Source organism: Micropterus salmoides, unplaced genomic scaffold, assembly GCF_014851395.1.
Source record: "Micropterus salmoides isolate LMB-PRFRI ecotype aquatic unplaced genomic scaffold, ASM1485139v1 Ms_hic_scaffold_1379, whole genome shotgun sequence".
NCBI lineage: Eukaryota > Metazoa > Chordata > Actinopteri > Centrarchiformes > Centrarchidae > Micropterus > Micropterus salmoides.
In genome coordinates, this window is record NW_024040462.1 from 9,818 (window position 1) to 26,418 (window position 16,601).

The 16,601-nt window shown below is 42.8% G+C and overlaps 1 protein-coding gene across 1 annotated transcript; it reads right to left on the reverse strand.

Annotated features, from left to right (window-relative positions):
- Nucleotides 1–12,966: 12,966 nt before the first annotated feature.
- Nucleotides 12,967–16,262, reverse strand: LOC119901563 (retinitis pigmentosa 9 protein homolog). The gene is made up of 2 exons (XM_038717139.1): nt 16,205–16,262; nt 12,967–13,921 (listed from the first exon to the last, which is right to left on the reverse strand). The coding sequence occupies exons 1-2, from the start codon at nt 16,249–16,251 to the stop codon at nt 13,714–13,716; spliced, it is 255 nt and encodes an 84-aa protein (XP_038573067.1). The 5' UTR covers nt 16,252–16,262; the 3' UTR covers nt 12,967–13,713.
- Between the last annotated feature and the right edge of the window lie 339 nt (nt 16,263–16,601).

Sequence of the window (16,601 nt, forward strand, 5' to 3'; positions counted from 1 at the left end):
GACTGGCACAAGTGAGTGGGAACAAAGGAGTCACTGTGGCTGTCACACTCACTCCTCGTTACACTCACCCTTTGCTCTGCCAGCTGTCTTCTCCGTCCCCCCTCCCAGCTGTGTCTATACATCAAGCTACCCTTAATTCCATGCACACACACCCACCGGCACACATGTCTTGGGTGGCTTCAGGTCCTGGCTTCACCAAAACGGTCTCTTCCTCCCTGCTGGGTGCTCTTTGCCTATCCGCCATGCTGACTGAGTGCACTGTTGGAGGCACAATGTTATTCATCCCCACCACCAATGGCTCATCAGTATCACACCACTACACACAGCCACAACACATGAGCTCATGCTTATACTACAGCAGAGCTGATTTTCTAAATATTTTCCATGTAATTCTGTCTTTCTTGCCTTCTAGAGTACTTTCTCATAGAGGCCTTTTGTTGTTCTTTTGCTCATTCTTGCCAACTGACTCTGCACTTCACGCATGCCACACCCTTTCACCACAATGCTCTCTCCTCTCCTGACAGATGCTCCGTTGCCCAATCTTTGGGCTCACCCATTAATTTACCAACCCCTAAACTCTACTCTCAGCCTCCCACTCTCCACAGCCTTACTATTATTTATTTATCCCCCGCATCTTTTTTTTAACCATATGCTACACTCATGCCCTCCCCTCCCTATGTTTACCCACTGACAGCCTCAAGTCCTGCATGCCTGGTCAGTCACGAGCCAGTGCCGATGCCAGCTCGGCCTCCACCCTAACAGTGTGGTGACCGGCCGTTGCTGAAACACTTTCATCCCGCCTGTGAGTCCTACAAAGCCATTCATTGGGGCTTTGCTAGTGGCTGCCTTATTATTGTGAAGTTATCGTATAACTGTGGGTGGGGGCTTCGCTTGTGATATAGCAGAAGCAACAAGAGTTGAAATAAGGGCGGAAGTCAGGCTATTTATAGACTGGGGCATAGAATTCAAAGAACTTCATTTTTGCCTTTTATGGGTTAATTGCATGTAACCCACATTTATGTGAAGCACAGAGAGACAGAGAATGGGGGGGGGGAGAAAAAGAGGGAAAGAAAAACACAAGTGGAGGGCATTCCTCAGGCCAGGCTTTCATTGCTGTGGGTACGATGTCATTGGATGATGTAATCAGTGCATAGCAGACCCCCATACATCTATTCACTGAGTACATGGAAACCAACATCAGAAATGACATGTTTCACTTGTCCGCCTGCCCTGTAAATGATACTGAAAAACATAAAACGGATAACCACATTAAATTGGGTTGTGGAGCTGTGCATAAACGTCATGACCTTTCTCTTCACACTCTGTCAACAGGAAATGGTTCGGTTCATATGCAGATATTGGCAGGAAGTGGCTCAGAACCTTCAGTTCAGAGGAGGCGTGTTCATTTGTAAGATCTACTTCTGAAACCTCCTGCTATGTATGTAACAAACTTCACCACATGTCTAAAGACTGTTATTCATCTGGTAGCTAACTAAAAATGCCATCGGTATTTCCTGTGCCTTTCTTCTACGGCACTGTTTGGGGCTGGAAAGTGCAAGCAGACAAGTTGGACACACAAAATACAGTGTGTTAAGATTCCACTCCAGACAACAAAAGAACAGACACAGCAACAAGCCCCGAAGGCAACATTAAATCCAGCTTGTCTGTCATTACAATACCTCTCTTCTCTGAATAGAGAGCCATGCTGAGCTGAGCTGTACCATGTTATTTAGGGAAAAAGATAAAGGCTAGGCACACTCACAACGTCATCCACCAACACTGATGTGTGGCCAGCACAGACCAGCCAGGGTGACACAGGGTAAGGCAGGTGGTTCACAGATGGGGAATCTGCTCAGGCAACAAACCGCAACAGAATCCCGAGCTCAACACAATGATGCGGGTCTGAGAGACAACAAAACACTCCTTGATGCTTGTTCTCAGATGGCAGGGAACGCCTGTGTCTATAGACACAATAATATAGCTGGCAGGAATGACGAGAAGCAAAAAACACTGATGGCACAAACAAACTGTTTGTGCCATCAGTGTCTTCACCACTGAAATACTGAGCTTTTTATAACTGTTAATATTGGTTTGAAGTGAGCCAACAGCGTCATACCTCCCAACCTCTCGGACTGAAAAGAGACAAAAAGGTTTCATGAAGTGTCTGTATGAACGCCCATTTATACACATCTGACATGCCGGATAAGGCAAACACTGGGAAATTAACAGAATCACATTTAAAACCTCCATTTTCATGCCTTCAAACACTGTAGACACAAAATAGACACAAGGATTTGACACATGATGAGGGTGAGTTGAAAAATTGCTCTTTTCACCAAGAAAAGATAATATAAGCTACCCATGAGCTCTTTGGTTAAGCTTCACCTGCAACACACTTTGGAGCAAGGCTTCGGTGGGCCCTAAAAGAAATCTGCTTCCTGCAGTGGTTGTTTTCCAGATAAATTAGCCAGCCACAGATAACTTGTTGCTAACAGGCAAAACAGCATCAGGGTGTGAGGGTGATTATGACTTGTTTCTACTAGGTCAGTGTCATCAGAAACTCACTTCAGGATGCTACTGAGCAGCAGGACAGATGTCCACTGGAGCCTTGTGGAGGTCCAACACTGCTGCGGCTGATCAATGTGTGGGCAGCAAGGGGCAGAAACCAGGCAATATGAATATGCAGTTGTTTAGATGGAAGGCTCTGGTAGGAACAGAGAAGTGGAAGGATGGAAAGGATGCAGAAACAGTGATGGAGGGGTGAGAATGCCAGAGACAAATGATACACGAAGGAAAGGGGCATCAGCTAGTAAAGGCTTACAAGGGAGACATGAAGACAAAGAGTGTGACAACCAAAGTAAGAGCAAGAGAGGGCAATATCAAAGCGTCCTGTTTCCCAAATGTCCTTCTGTGTTTGATTTATTCAGACCCTCAGAGGCAGCACCGTCATAAAGCAACACACCTTCAATCCAAGGCTTGCAGTTCCCCAGCCAGAGAGAACGAGCGAGCCGGCCGACCTTGGCATGCTATGAGAAAGCCCTCCACTCCTCCTCGAGTCTCCTCTCTCTAGAGGGAGCCTCGGCGATGCTAATGGAAAACAACACGTTGACGTCGCAGAGGCAGCCCGCGTGACAGAATGGGTTCAAATCCTTAATTGCAGTGCATATATTAATCATGCATTTATCTTCATTTCAGAGTTGTTGTGGTGGTTTTATATCGGGTCATTCTAAGGACTCCTTATTTAAGAGTGCACATAACTACTGGGTAACAATGGCACATCTCTCTTCAGTCTACCCTCTAGTGCGTCCGGACAGAAATAACTTGCAATTAACAAGCTTGCTGCAGCCATAAACAAAAGAAGTAGGGAAAGTACCAAAGGGAACTACTATCTGAAAAAGGTGTCCATTTTTTTGTAGTGAAGCTTGTGAAGCAACGACATCATCAAAAATAGGTGCACGTAGGCCTACATATTTTGCCAGCATCTTCTGAGCATGTACTGTATTTTTACTTCCCTTCCAGACACTGCAAGGAAAAAAATTAAGTCTTAAGCAAGTCGTTTTCTAACCAATTCATGAATCTAAGAAAATTGGGACACTGTAATTGTTGTTTAAATTTACTCTTGAAAACAGACAGACAGAAAGAGACAGAGACAGAGAGAGAGAGCGAGTGAGAGAATGAATGTCGGCAATAATGTAAGTGCAAAATGAGAGGCAAATAAGTTTGTAGGTTTCTTAGAAACACCCTGCCTCCCATTTCCAGTAAAACAACAGGCTCGTTTTATTTCTCGGTCCAACTCACTGAACCTTCAGTCATCCGTATGTGCTGTCTACTGTCATCAAGGGACGGCGTTGACACAATCATTGTTGTGTGTGCGCCTGCGAGACACAGTGAGACGAGGACGACCTCTGTTTGGACCTGTGACTCATAGCTCACAAAACACACACACTAACAAATATATACATACACACAAATAATACGGACAAGATCAGTCAGACCTTTCCTTAACTTGGATAAAAAACTCCCTTTAATCTCCCTCTCCATTTTCTCTTTGTAGTCTACCCTATGTAGTTATGGGCATGAGAGACTGAATTGACCAAGGTGTCAGTCCTAGTGTCCGCACTTGAGCATCAAGTGAGGGGCTAATGTATTCCGGACAGTTCCTTAATATAAAGGGTGTGTGTGTGTGTGTGTGTGTGTGTGTGTGTGTGTGTGTGTGTGTGTGTATGTATATATATATCTCATCAGCAATGCTGCTTTATCAATTAGATGAAAACACCATGTTTTAATTAAATAAAAATTATGTTCTTGGGTTTTCAATTTAAAATTCCATGTCATCCACATTTTTAACATGAGGACATTGTGTGGGTAATTCCTTTAAGCAAAGTCTGCAGCATTTACAGAAAGGGCACATAAAGGGCTCTGAAAGTTTACCAGAGAGCCCTCAAGCGCTTGCTGATTTTACAGGAGGACAGCCCTAAGCCCTCGAGGACTTCTCAGGACACACAGCACTGGAAGTTAAAGGCACAGTCCTGGAAATCTTGGGTGGCTGGCTGTTAAGAGTGCTGCGCCAATTTAGCATTGCAATCCTATAACATGGTTGGACTCAGGACGGACAGTTTTAATAAATTATCAAAATCAATGCAGCAGATCCAGAGATACTGAAGATTACTGAGTGTCAACAGACTTTGGTGTGTAAAATAGATTGAGTTTCCCTTTAGATTGAGGTTAAATGAATGCACCAGAAATTGTTAGTACTTTTAATTTCATAATGCGCACTGAACCTTCTTTGCTACTTTAATGTAAGTGAAGCAGAGCAGTGAAACTAATTTCCTAGTTTGTTTGTATGCTTTTTCACCTGTATATACACTGCAGCAGACATGCAGGTCTTTTCTGTTCAGCTAAAACAAAAACAAAATTCTGTGACATTTGAAACTGCAAGCATCATAAAGCACGGTATAAGTGCTCCAGGGGACATAACATCCCCCGCCTCCCCTTATAATCTGGCACATCTGGGGTGTTACTTTGTCACAGTTCATAAACTTTCTGTGTGAAAAAAAATTAAAATAACACACAAACACACTTCATAAAAGAAATCCCTCGCCACTCCAGATCTAATTTCAAAACAGATAAAGCACTACCACATCAGACAAAAACCTTGATGAACTAATGCTTCAACATTTCTGAAGACACCAAAAGTCATGTGCAAAAAAAACAGGGCCCCTCCAATGACTCACACTCACTGAAGACAGTAGTGGGTGAGACTGTCAGGGGAGGTGCACATTGTCTTTCCTAAAGGGATTAACACTCACACCTATGATCCTTTCTAAGCCACGAGATCCTGGAGGAATTTAGCAATGATCCATGTGTGCGCCTGATCAAGCACTTGTAGACCACCTGATTATATTTTCACGGACAGGGAGAAGGGGAACAAAAAAAAAAAAAGGCAACGGATGTCTGGATGGATGAACTCATGGATGCATGGATGAAGAAATGTACAGAAGGAGGGATGGAGTGATGGACGTGTGAGGGGAGTGTGACAGCAACCATTGAGATCAAGCGATGACCCACACCACCTAAAGGACTGAGACACGCACATACACATATATACACATGGGGAAAGCTATAATTAGGTTACAGTTGAAGAAAACCTGTGTTTAGCACCTGGGCCATACTGAAACATCAGCATGCAGCTACTGTGCAAATGACACAGGCAAGAAAAACAAAAACTGACACAGCAACACAGCAGAATCTGAAAATCTCTGCAGCACACACAAATCATGCACGGTGTGATGACACATACACACAATCCTACTATAATAGCTGCATACAGTGTAGTAGATCCTAACACCCTCTCACAACTGGGCAATCCTTATAAAGCAGCCGACTCTAAAATGTAGTCAGTTCAGGCCTCTCGTGCAGCTGGAGTGGGGATATACTGGTTAGACTAACCATTTATCCTACTGGGTCAGTGCGCTCAGAGGCTGAGTGGCTCTTAGCTGGGAGATGCTACCACACACACACACACACACACACACACACACACACAGCAAGAGAGCTGGCTAACCTCTCACCTAATATTTACAGAGCTCTGCAGCAGTACCACAGCTGGAATGCAGCGGGCAGAGCGAGCATGCTGGAGGAACCATATCAGTTTCTGGGTCATCTAGGGCTGCTTCACTCCGCATACAGTCTAGACTAGACTTGGACTGAAAAACAAGCCTGCGGATGCGCCCAGCCTAAACTGATTCATATTCTAAAAATCGATGGGACTCTGTGGCCGTGTGGAACAAAACATATACAGTTATAGGAGCACAGGGTAATAGGTCGTGCAGTCATGAGAGTATTCCCCTTATGCAACCGTGATGAGATCACAGTTGGCCATCAAACAATTTCAAGTTTTTCATATCAGTTTCTCTTATTTATTGCATTTTTTTCCCCCCCCACAAGTCAAAGAGTTGCTTGGCTCTGAATTTAGCCAGAGGCAACAATCAGTAAACTAAAGAGCAGCAGCACCTAGATCTTTTCTCACCCACCTATGTCTCTCTGGCTGTCTGGCACCTTCCCATCGCACCTTCAGTAACTACATGCTGTTTTAATTAACTTCATACCACAGGGAACAATTATGCAAGGCAACATTCGTCTCATTTGGAAATGCAAATTAATCTAACCCCAAGTTGCGGAAGGACTGGCGCACCAGTGTGTACTGCAAGCAAGGGTACCAGTACATTAAATGGCAAGTGGTTTTTTATTTCTCTATAGGCATTCTCAATGGCTGTTAGTACAAACACACTGAATCAAAAGTGACAGAGAGATGACAGGAAGCTCCCAGGCACTTAATTTTTCAGTGTAACTTGCCACAATCCTGAGCTTTTAGGATAAAAAGGGGAAATTAGTTCATTAAGATGGTGAGATAGCAGGCTGGGCATCCATCAAGGAGAAAACAACTTACATACCTCCATTTCCCTCAGGGAGCAAGAATGGAGAGTAAGAAAGTAGAGGTGGGTGTGCTGCAATGTTAGTGAGCAAATGAGAAGAAAGAGCAGGAGATTGGGGATAGAGAGAAGAAAAAAAATGAGAGGGACCGCGAGGTAGCATGTGTGAGAAAGCAAGCGGGTAAGCTAATGAGAGAGAGAAAGATAACAAGCAGCAAGGGTGGGGAGGGGGCTCTGACAGGCGAGAGGAGCCAGAAACACAGCTCAGAAATTGGCGTGGTTTCATTTCAGGAGGTGGAGAGAGGATGCCAAACAGTAGGCAGTGTCAAACAGATACACACCAGGATCTCGCATGTGATGTAACTCAATAAGCGAGGGCAGGCACCCATCCTCTCCCAAAAAGTACTCCAAGCTGCCTCTCCATCTCTGCCTCTTTCCGCTAATCTGATTTCCTGGATTATGTTTCACTATTTAAAACAAAACGCCAAAGCGCTCAAGTTTAATTTCATCAGTTTATTTGGCTTATGACTTAAGTCAAGGCTGTTGTATTTTACCTTCTCACTTTTCACTTTTACTCTTGTGTTGCAACACCATCGCTGATTATTCAGACCCAGCAGAAATAAAGAAATACACATTTGGGAAAGCCAGTTTAAAGAAACTGAGGTTTACTGTGGCTAGTAAAACTTGTGTGTGCATTCCTTTTGACATAAAGGTCCCTCAGGTAGCTGTAAAACTGAAATATAACAGATTCTGGCATGCTTCAAATCTCACCTGGACAGCTACTGGCCAACGCTGTGCATGCACACAAAAACTTCACATACCAGTTTAATGGGAGAGCGTGCTTATGTTAGCGGTTTGTTCCAAAGCATGAGTTGAAAATTGCGTTCCTTGACTGCTAAAAGCTGTGCCAGACCTGAGTCTAAAACCAAACATTAATCTCACAACCCGCTGTCAACCACAGCCACATAGACAGGGAGCACATACAGGCCAAAACCTCACAATGCAACACAGGATTTCTCAGTTCAAGTATGTCACCCTGGTAGAAACTCAGATTTCACATCAAGTAACGCACTACATCCTTGTGGACAACTACAGCAAGGAACCTCTAACTTTCTATTTAGATGATACCCCCAGAATGGCATTTTAAACAAAACTTCCACCCCATGCATCCCTTGCAATCAAGCTCTTGAGCACTGTCTGTGTCTGCACATGTCCTTGTACTTATGTATCTAGAGTATATTTTCCTGTATTTACTGTGGAGTTTACACGATGACTCCGGTGTGCATGCGGCTCCATCACAACAGGGATATCTTTGAAGGCTAACAGGGCATGTAAATGGGCTCTCACTCGATCCGAAGTGGCCTTGAGGGGCAGTGGGACCAAGAGGAGACGACGGCTTAGCCCCTCACTGACGTGAGGAGGACAGAGCCGCAGCACGTTGTGGGCTGGAGTCCGATGCCGTTGTGGTCTCTTATGGTTACTGAGTGATCACTAAGCAACGGATCTCAAAGTGGGGTCCACAGGTGATCAAGGGGCCTTTAAGGACCACTGTGGGACCGAAGACATAAAGAGGAAAGAATGATATTCAAACATATTTCACTACAGAGAAAACAGAGACACAGAGACACCTAATACAAGATTATATATATACACACATACACACACACACTTTGTATGTGTGTGGCAGAAGTTAAAAAAAAGGAAACCCAAAGACATATCCAACCTGTGCTGAGGTGTTGGAATTGGCTTTGTTTCAAGAGACTGATCTAACAAACATGAATTAAGTGTCACCTGAAAACTTCTGGGAACCCTGATGTAGGCTACAGGTTTGAAAAGAGGGACAGGTAGGCCTATGTTAAGCACTAGACCTCAGATGAGTGGATGAGAGTTAAACTGCAATATTATAGGCTACTTCCTCTTGACATCTTGGTTATATGTTACGGAGTAGGCTACAGAGCTTTCTCTCTCTCCCCTCTGCTAATCACAGGCCTATGGTGCGCCAGCACGCTGGGCTGGAGTTACACACCATACACCCTCAAAAAGCAGCTCTTTAATTAGCAATGGGGGGAGAAAACGGAGGCATCTACAAACGCACCACTTTTTCCTTTTTATTTTTTTAGGCACTGAGCAAACAGCATGCACTGAGCAAACAAGCCGGGGGAGCAGCAGCAGCATCGACTTGAACCAAAATTCACAGGCAGTTTAATATCCACTGCAGTTCAATGTGTCTCTATGTGAAAGCGGGGTGAGCTGCGATGCTTTCATCAGACATGCATGTCAATAATAAAAATAGATAATAAAAGAACAGCGCCCAAAGCCGCTAAGGCCACTTAACAAAAGTAATAGACAGGTAGGGAGGTACACAGCGAGGCGAGAGAGAAAATGCAAGGAGAAACACACTTATTATCTCTCCACCATGTAACAGAGACAGAATCGCTCGCTGAGGCAAAGCGCAGCGAAACCCCCCCAAACACCGCGAATTAGCACCAAACGCGAGAGAAGCTGTAAAATACTGCTCAGCGCCAACATGTCTGCAAGAGAAGAACGCTTTGACAAACCTGACGGAGCGAGGACACTTCTTCCACTGAAAAGCGCTGATGTCCGGAGTTTGTATGTGTGTGTTGTAAATCTGTGTGTGTGTGTCACTCAGCGGTGTTTTCTCCCTCCCTCCCTCTCTCTCTCTCCTCTGCCGTGGAGAGAGAGTGAGAGAGAGAGAGAAGGCTGATGTTTCCACTTCCTCTTTTCTTCTGCCGTCTGCTGGCTGGCTTGATGATTCCAGACACAGGATGCATGTTTGCAGAGAGCTGCTGCTACTCACCGAGTCACTGGAGAACGAGTGGATGGTGACATTTCATCAAAATAAACTATTTCAGTAGAGTCGTTTCTTACTGTGAACTCAATGGAAACGATCACCTTACCTTGCTTATGCTCTTTCCTGTTTGCTTTGTTTCTATCAGTTAGGTCTGTCTGACTTTTATAATCGGAGTAATAAATGAAGTAGCTTGTTATTAAGTCAGTTATAATTCAAAAAACATTCTGCCCCTGATGTTCAACATGCACACAGAAGAAGACTGTGTATTATGTTTGTTTTTGCTAAAACAAGGCGTGCTTTCTCTGGTTTCATTTAGACTTTTGTCAATGGTTAAATTATTATTTTCATAATAACTTTATTACTTTTTTAAATTAACTGTCATGGTTTCTTAAACAGGCCCCGCGATGGACTGGCGACCTGCCCGGGGTGTACTCCGCCTTTCGCCCGATATAAACTGGGATTGTCTCCAGCCCCCAGCGACCCTGTACGCAGGATAAGCGGTTGACGATGGATGGATGGTTTCTTAAATATATGGGATTTAGGCATAAATCATTAAATAGCATTAATGCAAAATCTGCTAAACACGGGGCAGAAATGGGATTTTAAAAGAATAAAAAGAATAAGAAAATTGTTCAGCGTTCAGAAATTAGAAGTTAGGATTTGATATTTCTGCATGTTTTTAATGAACATCTTTACATATCTTAAACAAACGAACAGACTAATAAACCAAAACACTAAAATTTTATAAAACTTCCAAGAAAGGTTAAATATGTGTTAACTGAGCAAACATACAGTGAAAGTTGTAAAAAACAACAACACAATTTTGATTTCACCACATACATACAAAGCATACACATACAAACAATTTGCATATAAAGTATACATGTGTGGCCACGTTTTTAAAGAAGTAATTAGGTTTTAGGAAAATGTGTTAACATGTGTTAAAATGTTACAACTGAGCTCCCCTAGTGGACAGCAGCCTGGCCTACACTGTCTCAACAGATGTAGACCAGTGAGTGAAGGGGATTTACAATAAATTATATCTGAATAAACAAACAAAAAGCTGAGGATGTCTTTTCTCTCCAAGGACTGGTGACAGAACAATGTGACTGCCTCCAATCTGGCAGCCAGGAAGGGAAAAGCAAACAGGAGCAATGATTTCAATAATTCATGGTTATTGAACACTCTCTGGTCTCTACCATACAGGCAGAACGGTTTGGAGGGTGGGATTACGACCTTCTGATGTTACATTATGTTGAGAAGCATTTTCATGTAGCTCAACAGTGGCCATGCACAACATAGGCCTAATGCTATAGTTTCAGGACAGGATATAGGATTAGACCAGTACAGTACAACAGCACTGAGCCACATGAGGCCACTTCCCCTTAATTTTTTCACTGATTACAGACTGCTTGTGATATTAAACCCAGAGTGTTTGTTTATGATTAAGAGAGAGAGAGAGAGAGAGAGAGAGAGAATACAGCAGACAGCCGTGCAGCTCATCCTTGACTCCACTCAGCAGGAGGAGGATTAATACAGGAGCCCTCTCCTGATAAATAATCTGGAGCGCCACACCCAGCAGAAATCTCTCTTCCTCTCTCTCGGTTTGTTTTTCCCCCCTCTGTGTATAACACAGGATGCAAACCTCTACCAATTTAAATGACAGCCTGTATCCTCTGCTAAAGGTTTAATATGACTACACACACATGGGCTAAAAGCAAGCAGGCCTGATCCGGGGGGGGGGGGGGGCAGTAAACAAATAAACAAAACTCTTTTTTAACTTTTCTGTTGTTCCCTTAGCGGCTTCAGAGTGGTCAAGACTACATTGGCTGCGTTCACAGAAGATGTAATCTCTTTATCTGAGACTGAAAAGAGGCAGTGGGGCAATTTTAAGCCAGCCCACATGGTTGAAAAGTAGTGCATGAAGCATTCAGTAAAGTTCAGACTCACTATGCAGTACAATGTGCCTCTGCATCCAATAAAACGATTTAATTTTGTTTTTGATCACACAAGGTTAGATTGTTTTCCTTTATGCGTGGATTTAAGATTAACCTGGTTGTGTAACTCACTTGCCTTTGGACAGACCTCTTTTCACAACCACTGGCTGCCCATCTGCACATCTGGTGTGAAGATGATATGATGCAAAATAAGGCAAAACATGATTATTATTCATGAGTGAAGTGCAGAGCTCTAGCCATAGTGATTTAATTACGTAGTGTTGTGCAAATGTATTGGGCCTCTAACACAATCTGCACAGTGAGTCTGTCCTGGCACTCAATCTGACCTGTCTCTTGTCCAAGAAGACAGAGTGCTTCAATAAAGACTGTCCGCTGACCAAATTCTCTCTACGTGGCACAGCCTCCCTGTGAGCAGCTTGTGACCGAATCTCATCTGGGAGATTCATTGTTCTACTCAGAGAGAGAGAGAGAAGTCAGCGTGGAACAGACTGTTTCAATGAAGCTGATTTATCTTTAGTTATTGGTCAAAGCACCAGGGAGGGGGGTGGACAGAACTGCCGCAGAAAGAAGATGAGAAAGAGGAGATAATGAGCTCCCAATCAGAAACTAAAACGCTCTCATGGCTGTAGAATCTGCCACTCTTTGATGGATTTCTCACGTAAACACACACACACACTTCCCTACAGCATTTTAGCTGTTCAGAAAGCCTACGACACAAATCTAAATGGAAATCTCGTTTGCTTGTTCCCTGTCGGTTTACTGTAATTGTCTTTATCAGGGTCATTAGGAAGTGGGAATGTTTGTAGTTCATTTCCACAGGGACTCCTGTTCAAAATGTGCTGCTTATGAACAACAGAAGTGCCAGACTTCTTGACACGAGACTTGGCCTGAAGGGGTAAAGTCTTGTGTGAAGTATAGCTACCATGAGCTGCTGGTCTCTGCTAACCTTTTTTTGTTGTTTATGTCCTGCTGGTTGAGAAGTGGATCTGGCGAGTCGCTGATGACAGCTCAGCACAGAGAGGATTGCTCTGCCTTGTGTAGGTTACAGACTGTGGAATGATTTTAGAAAAACACTCTCTGAAGCAGGACAAGATGAAAAGAAAGCCGTCTTTTCGGCTCTCAGGAAGGTCACCGCAGTGCTGCGCCGTGTACTTTTTAATGATCAGACTTCTATGTGTGGAGTTTCACTGCAACATCCTCAGTAGATTAAGCCGTTAAGTCGAGACTCAAGATTATTAACATCTTTGTATTCGCAGCCTTGAAGTGGGTAAACATTGCAGAAAAGGAACCATCTTTATTCTCAGAATAAGGGAACACATTCACATACATTCTTTCCCCATCTCTGTGGGCTTTTTCCTCTCTCCAGAGCAAATAAGCATATTCCAACCTCAAAATATTTATGTACAGTCACAAGCATCCAAACATTCAATCTTGTGTGGAAGACAAATTCATACTGTACTCGCAACATTTAATTTGGACTTTTTTCCCACCTCTCTGCATTTACCACACTACAATCAAAGTATTTAAAAGCAGGGATAAAAAATGGTGGAAACTACAATCTCTTAATAACATACTCTATCTGCTGACATGCGATCTTACTATACCTCGTAAAACAACTTTATCTCTTACATCAGCGGGCTCATTTCATATGACTAGATTCATTCCCCATGCGGCTAATGCTTTTTGAAACATATGCACCAAGGCATATATACACACACTTACTCAGGCATCTGTTCCATATGACCCCATGGTGTGTGATCTAACAGAGTCGATGTAAATGCAACGCGTCATCCTGGAGAGAATTAAATGGCTGGGAGAAGTCATGCGCAGTGGATTTACAGTTTAAGGGGTTCAACCTGCAGAGAAAAGGCTTAGAAAGGCCTCCAGAATGCCGTTCTTACTGAGGCACTCTGAAGAACACACTTCACTACTGCGTGAGATCTGCCATTGCTGCTACTTCATTTGCGGTCTCTTCCTACGTTCAATGTACGTAGCACATAGTTCCAAGCGCTCAATCTGAATCTGAGCAGTCGCTGGTTTTGGAGGACTTGTGCTTTCGTTTCCTTTTTCTCTTCTTCTTGTCTTTCTTCTTTTTGTCCTTCCTCTTCTTCCTTTTCTTACTGCGATGGTGGTCAGATGAGGATGAGGACGAGGAAGAGGAGGAGCTGTCTGAATTGGAGGAGGTGGTGTCCTGGAGCAGCTGCTGCAGCTGCTGGATCCTAGCAACAGGAAGGGCAGGGAGGAGAAGGGGAAGAGGACATGGCATTAGAGTCAACTAGAGGGCGGAAAACTGATGCTGACTCGGATGCCTGGGTTGGCAAGCATCTGAAGAGTCCTTGTGTAGAGTTTGCCCAGTACCTACTTGTGTCACAAATTTCCAGTAATTTCCAACAGTTGAAACTGCAGGTGTGTAGAGGATTTTCAGAACACACTGTGACATGCCTGGATAATGGGGTCATCCTGTTGCTCAAATATAGAAGCTCGAGCTCAGACTTTTAAAAATGTTTGTACTGACAAATACTCACAAAGAAGGAACAACGATTGTTGCTTAACTTTCACCCAACTCTTAAAAGACAGGGACAATTTCACAGCCATTACATCAGAATAATAATAGTAAAAAATAGTAAAAAGGTAGTTACTTGAACATCTGGTGAATGGCACAACTACAGAGACTACGGGTGACTCCAGCTGCTCCCTAACTAGGTCAGATGAATATATCTACGTGTCCACAGCCAAATAAGCTTCAAGAAGGAAGAAAACATCAACACATCACAGAATGAGGGTGGAAGCACCACACTGCTACATGAAATATAAAACATTTGTCAGAAAGGAAGGGGGGTGGGGGGGGTTTGATTCGGTATTATAGGCCACTGGACTACATGCCCTTTAATTAGCTCAGAAAGAGAGCTGGCATCACAGAATTATACCATCAGAAATTAAATTTTCTTTTGAAGACATCCAGAAAACCGTTTAACCATGAAAGTGTTTCTATGAGAAAAGGCTGCCAGGCTCTTGTGAGGAGTCCATCAGGCTTCATTATCGTGAGGCTCATCTCACGGAGCAGAATGATCACCTGAACACTTAGGATGTCACACTACTCCTACTCCCTCAAGTGTACCTGTGGCCCTGAAAGTGAACGCCATCACAAAGGAAACATTCTCTTCCCTCAGCTCAGACTGTTTCCTCAAACACATTTTGAAAAGAAAAGGTATAATTCCTGCAAACCCTCCATACTGAGTTTAGTAGAGACGCACCGCCTCAAACATGGACCTTTGTCAGGTATCACATTCACAGTGGTGGATTTACTCAAGTACTGTACTTAAGCACAAGTTAGAGGTACTTTACTTGAGTATTTTCTGTAAAATGCCACTTTCTACTTTTACTCCACTACATCTCAGGGGGAAATATTGTACTTTTTACTCCAACGTTTATCTGACAAATTTAGTTACTAGTTACTTAAAAAATTAAGATTTTTACAAACAAAACATTTTTTAAAAAATATTTTGTTAAATATTAAACTACCCAACAGTTTATACATGTACAGCTGAAATGATTAGTCAATTAATCACTGAGTCAACTGAGAGAAAATTGGCAGCTATTTTGATCATAAAGTCATTTTTCGTGCTTTTCCTTTTAATTATTTGAATAATTTTAAGACATTGTTAATAATTTTGAGGTTTGGATTGTTTATTAGACAAAACAAGTATTGTGAATGTGTGTCTTTGGGCTCTGGGTAATTGTGACAACATCTTACATTGTGGTATTAATACTTTTACTTAAGTAAAAGATCTGAATACTACACCACTGCATGGGCAATGCACAATAAGCCATTGTAGGAATGCAAAGCAGAATATAACCGGCCGGCGTCTCATACCCAACTGGGAACATCTCCATAAGCTTGAAAAAGTGCAAAAAAAATGAACTTTCAACATGATTATAGATGCAGCCAATTTCTAAAATGTTGCATAAAAATCAGAAGCTACCGTCTCAAGGACAACTTCAGATGCAATAACTGTATTTGCAATCGGAAAGCGAGCTCGCCGAGAGAGGACTGTTTCACTTCCCCTTTAAAAGAAGATGCCAAAATTAATGTGGCACAGACACGCAACTGAGACTTCAAAGCGCCACTGGCCTTTGAATAACCTTTTTGTAATGCATGCAAAAACACACACACCTACAGTGAGCCTTCATAGTAAGCAATCCTCAAATTCAAATAACCTGGTGTCAAACACGATTTGCTAGAAACCGGCACAGAGAGTCAGCCACCATGAGAGAATTTCCAGGTCATCTGAGATTGTCCCATTCTGCTAGGTGAAAATATATATTTTTAAAACTGCAGGTTCTCAAGTGTTTGATCTGACTGTCTGAGAGCAGCCTCAAAACTGTCTTTTGTCTGTCCTTCAATCTAGTAAAGTAAAAAAAAATATTCAGGGAAATTTTAGCAAAGAATATGAACAAAATGCATGTCTTAAAAAAAAAGGGAAACAAATCAACGTATATACCTGGTTTCTTTTTCATTCCTTTTGTTTTCCCGAATGACGTCATACATTGGGTCTTCATGAGCCTAAAAGAATGAAACGAACATTGAAGAAAGGAAAATTAAAGTCATTCCTACTTACAATAAGAGTCGCTACTATTGAGAATAGATCCAGGAGATTGTCTCAACTTAATAAATTCCAACCATTGTACTGATTATCTGTTAGGTCAGCATTTTATTTAAAACCTCCCTGTGACAATACAAGATAGGAAAATATGATACAGTTGCATTTATGGTAATCATTGCAGAGCCTGTGTGTCCCTGCAGTAGGTATTGTTCCATTACAGGCGCACTGAAACAACGTCTGCTTCCCACATGTTCCTCAGTGTAAACTAAATGTGTCCCAACTATATTGCCATCCT